The sequence below is a fragment of the Petromyzon marinus genome, chromosome 56 (genome assembly GCF_048934315.1).
Source record: "Petromyzon marinus isolate PM22_M1 ecotype Great Lakes invasive population chromosome 56, UKy_Petmar_22M1.pri1.0, whole genome shotgun sequence".
NCBI lineage: Eukaryota > Metazoa > Chordata > Hyperoartia > Petromyzontiformes > Petromyzontidae > Petromyzon > Petromyzon marinus.
In genome coordinates this window covers 11,062,322-11,074,038 of record NC_133722.1, presented here as the reverse complement: position 1 = coordinate 11,074,038, position 11,717 = coordinate 11,062,322, and the positions used below count along the sequence as shown (strand labels likewise).

At 50.0% G+C, this 11,717-nt stretch overlaps 1 protein-coding gene across 1 annotated transcript; it reads right to left on the bottom strand.

The window, feature by feature from the left end:
• Positions 1-379: 379 nt before the first annotated feature.
• On the bottom strand, positions 380-11,569 carry LOC116954646 (protein canopy homolog 2-like). The gene is made up of 6 exons (XM_032975323.2): positions 11,462-11,569; positions 10,615-10,734; positions 8,874-8,989; positions 8,313-8,510; positions 5,128-5,224; positions 380-2,954 (listed from the first exon to the last, which is right to left on the bottom strand). The coding sequence occupies exons 2-6, from the start codon at positions 10,709-10,711 to the stop codon at positions 2,911-2,913; spliced, it is 552 nt and encodes a 183-aa protein (XP_032831214.1). The 5' UTR covers positions 10,712-10,734; positions 11,462-11,569; the 3' UTR covers positions 380-2,910.
• Positions 11,570-11,717: the final 148 nt, after the last annotated feature.

Below are 11,717 nucleotides of genomic sequence, written 5' to 3'. Positions count from 1 at the left end.
CTAATTGTCCTTATTGCCCATAGACCAGTCTCCTGGCAAGCCAGAGTATGGCTCCACAACCCCGGGAAGGGCATTTCACAGCTCATCTGTGCAGTGATCCACAAACCCTCGCTGCTGCCTCCAGTGCTGGGTTACAGGCAGCCACGTGCAGCGTAGCCACCACCACCACTTGATAAAAAACTGGGAATTGTCCGGCACTATGCCAGAATTTTAAACCCGCGTGCTGAAAGGTTCGGCAATTAAGTTTCTAACAAGCCCCCATCAGTTAAATAAACAGCATTTGTTCCAATTAACAATACTTTGATAGCTGGGAAACGGGCCGTCACCGCATGCCCTATACTGGCACGAGATCAGAATGTTAAAAGGAAACGGCAAACCATTGTCACCTGACACATTTTTATTATTTTCTTATTAAAAATATCAAATTGCAATGAAACCAGCTAGAGCAGTCGTCTGGAGAAAAGGCAACCCATGGCACTGGGATTTGACAGCAATTCAATTCCATAGCCTAATGGCAGCGCTCATTTAGTAGCGGATTGACACAGTGGGCGAGGCACCTTGAGCCGTTGCGATGTCGCTGTGGGGTTCCCTCCAAGGTTCAGGATTCCGTCATTCACAGCTGCCCTGGGTTAACGCAGTGGCAGTGCCGTTGTTGCTCTTTACATTAATCGTACGCAGAGCAAGTGGTGGTGTGTTAATAAGCGTACGTAGCCAGCCAGTTAGCACGGTTGGCTACGTACGGTGCGAAAGAAGTTCAAAATACGAGCAGCAGTGGTGTAAGTTGTGACTCCAACCCCAGCGGCTCGAGGTGAATTCTCCGGTCACGGCTCTCATCAGCGCTCCCTCCCTACCCTTCTACCCTCCATCACCAACCCGTACTAACTCACCGGCGGTGAAGTATGGTCAAACGACAGGTCAGCGGTTAAAGGGCAAGCGATACGTGCGTATTGTATTGTAGCGTTCTGACCCGCCCCTACTGCGACGTGGAAAAGAGCATTAAAGCTCATCGGATTCCTCCAGTATAAAGGATTCTGAATGATTCTGGGGACACTGCGTGCGAGGCAATGGAAACCCCTGGCAACTTTAATTCGGTTTCGATTTGGCCATCAACCAAGCTTAACTCGAGTGCTCCATTCGCACGACTCTGCAAAGGTTCAACAATGCCGTTGCTCATTTTTATCGACGCCAATTCTCAATCTTGAATCTCGCGCGCAAAGGATTACGTTTGCTTCCATTTGTTAAAAAAAAGAGGGATACCCAATTACAGATACCCCACCGAGATAGAGGTGACATCATCTGGGTGCGTCGTTGCACGCTCTAGCAAATCACATCGGTTGTCGGGACGAACAGAGTCTCAGGAGGGTCCTGCCAAGTTTTTACAGGGGGGGGGGGGGCAGGAGGGTGAAGATGTTGCCACGTCTAATCCCAATTCAGTGAACTTGTCGATGAGTTTTTTAGCATGAGGGATGCTTGGCATCAGCGCCAGGTGACTCAACTATTTTTTTTATTATTTTAGCAGATAAGGCCCACTGAGCTCTATAGCTCTTTTTCAGAAGTGACCTGGCCACAAATAATAGCCCAAATGAAGTGGCTTACGATCATGTGTAAATTTATAAAATCTAAACAAACGCACGTTGATTTTAGATGTTGAGGGAAAAACTGTAGGGGCCGGAGAAAAATCCACAAGACCACGGGGAGAGACACGCAAACTCCAAATATACAGCGGGCGTCGGGGTCGCGATCGAACCCACGACCTCCTGTGTAGCAGGCGAGAACGTTAACATCTCGCCACTGCGGCGTCACCGTAACGGGAGGCTGCCCGCAGGACGGGAGCGCGCTACCAGTCCACGTCATCATCGGCGCCGTCAACAAAAAACCAAAGGCTACAGTCGCCGGCGGCTTCTGAAATCCACGTCAAGTGAACGTCGAGCAAAATCGGGTGCTGCTCTCAAATCTTTTTCAAAAAAATAATCGAGCACAAATTGAAGGCAGGAATTGCAAGTCCGTGCCACTTCTAATGGCGTTTACCCTGGATGGCTGGAGCCAGCGAGTTGGGGTGTGACGGAGGTAAATGAGACGCACGCTTTGGTTCCCGTTCGGCATGGCCAGTGGCCAATGGAAAACCACCCGTGCTATTATGGCCCCTCACTGGCTCAGCACGGGTGAAAAAGAGGGTATTAGAGTGCTCAACTGACAATTTAAATCCCAGTCAGCAGATTACTTCGCTCTCAAAAGGCATCATTCCTCAGGGGAGCATTGTATATAATCACTGCCACTTTGTGGGTGGCCAATAGTGGTCATTATGTCGAGATTGGCCCCTGCATTAGAAATGTGGAATTTCGACAAACTCATCCCGGGGGCCGCCAACAACAGATTTGGTGGGAGCTAGAGAGATGGGCAAAGCAAGAAGCATATACGACGGTTACGGCACAAATCCCCGTAGACGCTAAATGTGACCGATTTTGTTCCCCAAAAAGAAAATCGAGGAAAAGTATCTCCTGGAAAATCTCCACATGCAACGAGCCGTGCCGCTCCTCCCTCGAACTGCGTGGCGGTTCACGGCAGCGCCGAGTCGCTGCTGCGCAACCGTTGTGATCCGTGCGACGAGATGTCCGCTCCGTGCCGGTATCATCGCTTGCTGGTTAAGAGGCCGGTGGTTATGTTATCCGTGTGTCGTCCGCGTGTCAACCGCATGTCCTCCGCGTGTCATCCGCATGTCGTCCGCGTTTCGTCCGCGTGTTGTCTGCGTATTCACGCGTCATTCGTGTGTCATCTGCGTGTCGTCAGCATGTCATCTGCGTGTCCACGTGTCGTCCGCTGTGTCTACTTGTCGTCCGTGTGTCATCTGTGTGTCGTCCGCATATTCTCGTGTCCGTGTCATTTACTGGAGAAGCCCCCCCCCCCCCCACTTCAGAGTTCGTCGTGCGGCACGTGCAAAGTGTGCTCGCAGTAATCTGCAAAGAAAACAAAAACAAGATTACTCGAGTGTTTTGTCTTGTTTTTTTATGTTTTCCCCAGAATTTTATTCTGATTCTAATGGATCCATAGACACAAATAATCCATTCGGATCTTGCGTATAGCAGTGCAACTCCTCCGCCCACGGAAGCAGATATCACAGAACCATTTTTGTAGTTCTGCTTATTGTGTTTTGTTTGTTGTCCTTTCCCCATACTTCCGATTAGCACGGCTGGCTACGTACGGTGCGAAAGAAGTTCAACATACATACAGTTCATCGCATCACGGACAAAGGGATGTTTTTAATTTCCAGAGCTGGAATATGACCGAGTGAAGTGCAGACGGGGTTATTACGCGAGTTTAACAAGGCAAGGTTCATGGAGTCTGAAGACTCCTTTTCAGGAGGGTCCTGGCAACATTTCACAGTAGGAGGCAATGTTGCTGCTGCTGCTGTGTAACCTGAATAGAGTAATTTGCAGGTGATTATTCAGCACTGGGGATGTTTTGGCCAATACCAGTTACAGTGAATGTTTTTCTTTTAGCTATGGGAGAACACCCATACAGAACATACAAACCCCACACAATCTCACAAAGATCCCGCGTATAGCCTGTTACAGCCTGTTGGGGCAATTGCTGTTAGTGAGCAGCACCAATGAAGGCTGTAATGGCACACGAGGGGGTGGGTAGCCAACACAACGCCTGGCTGCCTTTGTCTCCTCAGTGCTGATGTTTACACACTGTACCAGGTACTCATTTGAGTCAAGGGGAGGCCCAGGACTGGTTCAGATAATCATCACCGGTGTTGACCATGAGCGGGAATCGAGCTTGGGTCACCGGATTTGAAGTGCAGCGTGCTAACTGCTGCACTGCCGCTCCCCACACACACAAACACCCACACACCCACACTCTCTCACACCGTCACGCACTCGCTCTGCGGAACAGGGGGAAGAGAGAACATAGAAAAGCCCAATACGCGGAAAGGCGCCATCGTCGGGAATTTAACTCGGGCCCCTCCTTGGTGCGATGCGCGAGCGTCACCACCACTGCTGCCGCCACCACCACCACCTACTACGCGTGAAAAACGATAGCAAGCCACTTTGGCCGTGAGCGTGTGTACCCTGGCACGGCTAGCGACTACGCGTGTAACCGGACACCGCTCGCCCAGCCGTAAACACACGCGCGGCATCGGCCCCATGTTTGCTCTGCCGGCAGCTGGCACGACCGCCGTCTTGTCGTCTTGCCGCAGCGTAACCGGGAACCGGCCGCAAGAACCACCCCAACGCTGACAAGATTACCCTGCGAACTGCTCAACGGGAATCGCGCGCGGCAACGTCCACACCTCCCGAGCACTCGATCGGGCGACGCGTCCGAATCGCGAAATGCACACGCTGAAGAAACCACCCACCCCCCCCCCCAACCACCGAGACAAATTGGTAGGTCCCTCACGAAAAGGGGTCTTGAGACTCGGTGAAGCTCTCCTGGGTAAACAAGCAGAATAATAATTGAGCGTTTTGTCCACGGCCTTCCAACATGGACACAATCTTACCGATTCGAAGACCATCCCGAAATGGTAACAAGCTGAGCTTGTGACCAATCACAAGGCCGTGCGCTATTGTGATGACACGTGACGCACAAGGCATGATGGGAGCACCAAGCAAGTGGCCACCATAGCATCTTTTTCGCGTCTAGAAATTACCTTTTTTGTGAATTAGCCAGGCAGCGGTGGCTACACATTCCCAGCCAGGGTGGGTGGATCATACAAATCTTGTAGAAATTCAGGTGTAATTATGTATATTTTTTAAATAGCCGAGGATCAAATCACCCATAATGTCCCCCCAAGCTCTGCCAATTGATTTGTTTATACAAGTGGGAGGAAACCGGAGCACCCAGATAAAACCCCATAAGTGCGAGGAAGCAACACTCTATCCCATGTAGATCATACAGGTGGAGTCCACATTTCTACCCACGGATAGGAAGGGAGTTTCCACAACATTTGTGATCCACCAACCCTCACTGCTGTACGTATGTTAAGGTTATATGTAAAATGTTGAACTTCTTTCGCACTGTACGTAGCCAACCGTGCTAATCGGGGGTGCGGACTCGCTGCTGCGTAACCACCACCGCCACACGGCTCACGTTCGGGCGGGGGGGGGGAGAGAGATTGAGACTTGCCGGATTTTTTGCTGCACAGTTTGTCGGCGACGTGCTCTGTCTCGTGAACGAAGAGCGAGATGATGTCGTCCTCAAACTCCTCCACAATGTTCTCGCACTGTAAACCCGGCGGGGGGGGGGGGCACACAGAGAACTGTTTGCCGTCGTCTTTAAAATACCCAGAGCACCCTGTGCAGCCGCAACGTCGTTTCGCGCGGGGGTTGGTGGACGTTGCTGCCCGTTGCCACTCGGCGGCGAGATGTTAAATCCCTCGCCTGGTATGCAAGAGGTCGTGGGTTGGATCCCAACCCTGATGCATCTTGTATATTTGGAGTTTGTCTGTTCTCTCTCTCTCTCTCCACGTGGTACCGTGGATTTTTTTATCCGGATCCTCCGGCTTTTTCCCTCCACATTTTGAATCAAAGTGCATTTAGAGTAATTGGCTATAAATATTAACATGCTAGACAAATTGCCTGCACGCAGCAGCAGCTGCAACATCGGCCCCCTACTCCTGCAAAACCCTGGCAGGACCATCCTTAAAAACAGTCTTTAGTATCGGCAAGGATGACCGGAGTTCACGTGATGATGGTTCATGCTCCTTGACGAGATCAGCAAGGTATCGTGGCTCACTTGTGGCAAGCACTTTGTGTGTAATGAGTGCAACCTTATAAGCACCACGACTTCCCCACTACCCATTGCCTTCCTCTTCCCTCTCCCCTCTCCACGATGACTAGAACAGGGGTCGGGAACCTATGGCTCGCGAGCCAGATGTGGCTCTTTTGATGATTGCATATGGCTCGCAGATAAAACAAAATATTCTCACTTGTTTTAATCCATCCATCGATTTTTCACTGCGCATGTCCTGTTCAGGGCTGCAGGAGCAATTGTCCATTATTTTAATTGGATGATACTGGCCTACGTTTGCCGTTGCTGGGTAAAACAGGTAAACGCCCCCTTTTGAATCAGTCTGAGACTGCGTCTGCTCGGTCATTAGCTCAAAGCTAACCCTTCGACGAAGAAGATGGCGAAAAGAAAAAAAGACGACGAGTATCGTACATTTCAGGACGAATGGACCGAAGAATTCGCCTTTGTAGAGAGAGCGAGTTCTGCGGTGTGTCTAATTTGCAATGACAAAATTACATCGTTGAAACGGTCGAATGTAAAGCGGCACTTCGACACGCGCCACGCTACCTTTGCATCAAAATACCCTGCGAGAGACAGCAGAAAGAAAGCGTGCCAAGAGCTTCTGAGCAGGGTGCAAGCTAGCCAGCAGCAACTCCGCATATGGACCCGGCAAGGTGACTATAATTCGGCTAGCTTTGCTGGTTCTTTAGCAATAGTGAGGAACGGAAAACCATTCACAGATGGCGAGTATGCTAAAACGTTCATGCTGGATGTAGCCAATGAACTTTTTGATGATCTTCCAAACAAAGACAAGATAATCAAACGGATACAAGACATGCCTCTGTCGGCAAGAACTGTTCATGATCGTACCATCGTGATGGCAAACAAAGTGGAGGAAACGCAAGTGAAGGACATAAATGCAGCGCCGTTCTTTTCTCTGGCTTTGGATGAGTCAACAGACATGAGCCATTTGTCGCAGTTCAGCGTGATTGCAAGATATGCTGTTGGTGACACACTGCGCGAAGAAAGTCTTGCTGTTCTGCCATTAAAAGGGTCCACAAGAGGTGAGGATTTATTCAAGTCTTTCATGGAGTTTGCTCAAGAAAAAAGTCTACCTATGGATAAACTTCTCTCAGTGTGTACTGATGGTGCTCCGTGTATGGTGGGGAAAAACAAAGGATTTGTGGCGCTTCTCCGTGAACATGAAAATAGACCCATCCTAAGTTTCCATTGCATTATATACCAGGAGGCACTTTGTGCTCAGATGTGTGACAGGCAGTTTGGCGAAGTGATGTCGCTGGTCATTCGTGTGATCAACTTTATTGTTGCCCGAGCCTTAAATGATCGCCAGTTTAAAACACTGCTGGATGAAGTTGTAAATAACTATCCTGGTCTGCTTTTGCACAGCAATGTGCGTTGGTTGTCAAGAGGGAAGGTGCTTAGCCGTTTTGCGGCTTGCCTGAACGAAATCCGGACTTTCCTTGAAATGAAAGGCGTCGGGCATCCTGAGCTAGCCGACACCGAGTGGCTCCTCAAGTTTTACTATCTCGTAGATCTGACTGAACATCTGAACCAGCTCAACGTGAAAATGCAAGGCATTGGAAATAGTGTTATCCCTTCAACAAGCTGTATTTGCTTTTGAAAACAAGCTGGAGCTTTTCATCACGGATCTTGAAACAGGTCGTTTACTACATTTTGAAAAACTGAGCCAATTTAAAGATGCATGCACAGCAAGTGAGCCCATTCAAAACCTTGATCTCCACCAGCTAGCTGGCTGCACATCCAGTCTCCTACAGTCCTTCAAAGCACGCTTTGGAGAATTTCGTGAGCACACTCGTCTTTTTAAGTTCATCACCCATCCAAACGAGTGTTCACTGAACACAGCCGACCTGAATTACATCCCTGGTGTCTCCGTCAGAGATTTTGAAGCAGAAGTGGCTGACCTGAAGGCCTCAGACATGTGGGTGAATAAGTTCAAGTCACTGAATGAAGATTTGGAAAGAATCACACGACAGAAAGCGGAGTTGGCGAGCAAGCACATGTGGACAGAAATGAAAAAACTCCAACCCGAAGACCAGCTGATTCTCAAAACTTGGAACGCGCTTCCTGTCACATACCACACACTGCAGCGTGTGAGTATTGCTGTATTGACCATGTTTGGATCTACGTATGCATGTGAGCAGTCATTCTCACATCTTAAAAACATCAAGTCCAACCTACGATCACGTTTAACGGATGAAAGCCTCAACGCTTGCATGAAGCTTAACCTCACCAAGTACCAACCCGACTACAAAGACATCAGCAAATCCATGCAGCACCAGAAGTCGCATTAATGGTGAGTGTTATAACAACATTATTTAAAAGAATAAATTCAGAGGCTTATTATACTGACATTTAGTTGAATTCACTTTTAAAATATATTATATGGCTCTCACTGAAATAAATTTCCAAATTTTTTGCTTTCATGGCTCTCTTAGTCAAAAAGGTTCCCGACCCCTGGACTAGAACAAACAGCGACAGAATTGTCTCGCATCGCCCAGCAGGCCGGGGTGCGCAGGGGACCGGTGGCAGCGGGAACCCACAGCGAACTTGAGCATGGTGCCCACGTCGCCGCTGATGGTGACGTTGCTCAGGTCGAGCTTCTCGCCGGGACGGGCGGTCGTGCGCACGAACGAGCGCGGCCTCCCCGAGCCGGCGTCCACCTCGGCGTAGTCGCCCACGCGCTGGCACACGCCCTCCAGCACCTCCAGCAGGTGGGCTTCCGAGCGGGCAAAAGGTACCTGGCGGTGGGAGGGGGGTGGGGAACGAAGGGGGGTGACAGCGGCCACGGCACGGCGACGTGATGACTGGTTGTGTGGTGACGGTTGGTTGGGTGGGAAGGGGGGAGGCGTACGTCATCGAAACGGAATTAGAAGGAAAACTGATGACGTACGCATACGTACGTCATCGGAATGGGAAAGGGTTAATGTACAGGGAAAGTTGATTCCAGTAGTGGGGTGCAGCAAGGAAGGAGGGATATTGAAAAGGGGATTGGGCACAGAGAGGGACAGAGAGAGAGAATATTAAGAAGGAAAAGACTGATAGGGGGCTTTAGACATGGAGCGGAGGTGGGCATGGAGCGGAGGTGGTTGACGTGGCTTCACCTCGGTCGTGTCCTGGGTTCCGTCGGGGTTGATGCGGAAGGAGCCCACCTGGATGGTTTTCTTGGGGTCCACCTGGCTTACCTCCCACGTCACCTCGTCCACCAGCGCTCGGCAAGCTGAGCACCCCCACAAACAACGACGACGATGATGACGACAACGAGGGCCATCATCATTACTTCAATCCAAGCTGAAATACCTATACTGTGTCATGTCTGGAGTAGCACCCAGTGCTGCACCTGACAGTGAAGCAGCAGTCGGGTGACTAATGATGATGCAGTGCTAACTCATCCACCCACTGGATAGAATTCAGAGTAAAACAGCAGCCGGGGCCATTGATAAATGCAGCAATTGCCGATTCACTCCAATCACTTGCTCGCTCACTCACACACCCACTGGATATAATTCATAGTGAAGCAGCAGACGGGGTGATTGTCACTCTTCTACCGCTACTACCATAGCTGCTGTTCCCGTGAACTTCACCGATTCCTATCCGCCAATCTTGAGAACTTGGTCAACCAGACACCGACTGTTTCGTCTCACCTACCACACAGTGTTCAGCTACCACCACCACACTGCAGGTGATAAATATAACTAACTCACTCACCCACTCACCGCACTTCAGATCACAACACTTCCCTTTCTGCTTATTTCCCACATGTTATGCAAACCAGGGATCATCTCCGATTATCTGTACTGTCACATCTTGCTGTTCTCCGCACCTCTGATTAGCCCTGTTGGCTATGTACGGGGCAGAAGAAGTTCGGCATACATACAGCACAACAGATGCCCCACTGCCGCGGTCTTAGTAGTACCGATATTCCGTCAAGGTACAACCCGCCATGGTACTCATTTTAGGCTCAGTCGACCTAGCGGGGAGTGGAGGGGGTCCAGGTCAGGTTTCAGACGCCACATACAACTGACATTGGGCACGGTGGGGGAATTCGGGTTGCCACATTTTCTTCTCACGGCAGCCAAACCCGGACATCTTTCTCAGCCAGCACTCCGTCCAGCATCAGAACCGAGCAGTGTCAACGACAATGACGCTCAAAGTAACGCAGGGACCAGACTCTTGGTACAAATCAATGTCTTCCACCCAGACAAAGATGCTAATTCCCGAGCACATTTGCCAGTTCCCCGACACGAAAGCCAATTTGCGGACCGTCAAACCCGGCCAGGTGGTAACCGTAGTGGGCGAGTGAGTGAATGGGTGAGGGTTGAGTGATTCGGTGGACAGGTGAGTGGGTCAACGAGTCCGCCTAAGTGTATCAAAGCAGAGCAGTAACCTGTAATAAAGTTCAACACAATGCCGATAGCAGATCTCGGTAAAAATCAATTCCTGCCACCCAAACACAGAAGCCGATTACGGGGCTCTCCGGGTTCAAGCCAGAGAGGTGGCTACCGCTGTGGTTGGGTGGGTGAGTTACTGCATGACTTGATAAATTAATGAGTAAATGGATGAGTGTATGAGTTACTGCGTTACTTGGTACATTAATGAGTGGATAAGCAAGTGAGTGGGTGAATGAATCGGTAAGTAGATGAGTTACTGCGTGACTTGATAAATGAATGAGTGAATGAATGAGTAGATGAGTTACTGCGTGACTTGATAAATGAATAAGTCAACGAATGAGTGGGCGAGCGAGTGGGTCCCGAGAATCGATCCCAAGTTTTCGACTTGCGCCAGGCTAGGTACACCTTGCGGCTTCACACATACAAACAACACAATACACCGGCCAATACTTACCTCCACAGTATAGACCGTAGTCCTTCTTGGCAGCCCCCGGCGTGGGAAGCATCAGCAGCGCAGAGGCGCTCAGCAGCAGCAAAGTCAGCAAACTCATGGCGCCTCCTCCTCACTCGAGCTCTGGTGAAGCCGAGAGAGCAGATCAACAGCTCAGCTCAACAGCCCAGGGACTCGGAGTTCAGAACTCAAGGAGGAACAAGCTCGGAGACACAAGGACTCAGAAGTTCAGCGGATCTGCCTCAGCCGGGGAGCTCCCGAGTGTGGGTGTACAGAGTACACGTGCTGTGTGTATACTATTAGTACACTGTGTATGAGTACACGTGCTGTGTGTATACTATTAGTACACTGTGTATGAGTACACGTGCTGTGTGTAGCGTACACGTGGTGTGTATGAGTACACTGTATGTATGCGTACACTGTGTGTATGAGTACACGTGCTGTGTGTATGAGTACACGTGCTGTGTGTATGAGTACACGTGCTGTGTGTATGAGTACACTGTGTGTATGAGTACACTGTGTGTATGAGTACACTTGCTGTGTATACTATTAGTACACTGTGTATGAGTACACGTGCTGTGTGTAGCGTACACGTGCTGTGTGTATGAGTACACTGTATGAGTACACGTGCTGTGTGTATACTATGAGTACACTGTGTGTATGAGTACACGTGCTGTGTGTATACTATGAGTACACTGTGTGTATGAGTACACGTGCTGTGTGTATGAGTACACGTACTGTGTGTAGCGTACACGTGGTGTGTATGAGTACACTGTGTGTATACTATGAGTACACTGTGTGTATGAGTACACGTGCTGTGTGTATGAGTACAGTGCGTATGAGACTGTACACGTTGTCAGCAGGTAGCGGCGTGGAACGCGGCGCACAGGCGACACGTGTCAGCCTCGTCACGTGACTTCAACCAGCTGGGGGGAGGGGCCTCGCGCGCGAGGGCCCCCCCCCCCACCCCTGAGCTGCCCTCGCGTGCGCCTGATTTCTAAACACATTCACATTCAGCTAAGAATAATGTATACATCATATATATAAAATATATATATAGTTACAACAATAACGCTGCGGTGTTCAAGTCATATTGCCCGAACGAG

Coding starts and splice junctions, on each gene's coding strand:
- LOC116954646 (XM_032975323.2), bottom strand. CDS start 10,711: ATGAGTTTGCTGACTTTGCTGCTGCTGAGCGCCTCTGCGCTGCTGATG. Junction 8,990..10,614: donor CTACGGTCTATACTGTGGAG/GTAAGTATTGGC, acceptor GGGGGTGCTCAG/CTTGCCGAGCGCTGGTGGAC. Junction 5,225..8,312: donor GCACCATGCTCAAGTTCGCT/GTGGGTTCCCGC, acceptor CCGGGTTTACAG/TGCGAGAACATTGTGGAGGA.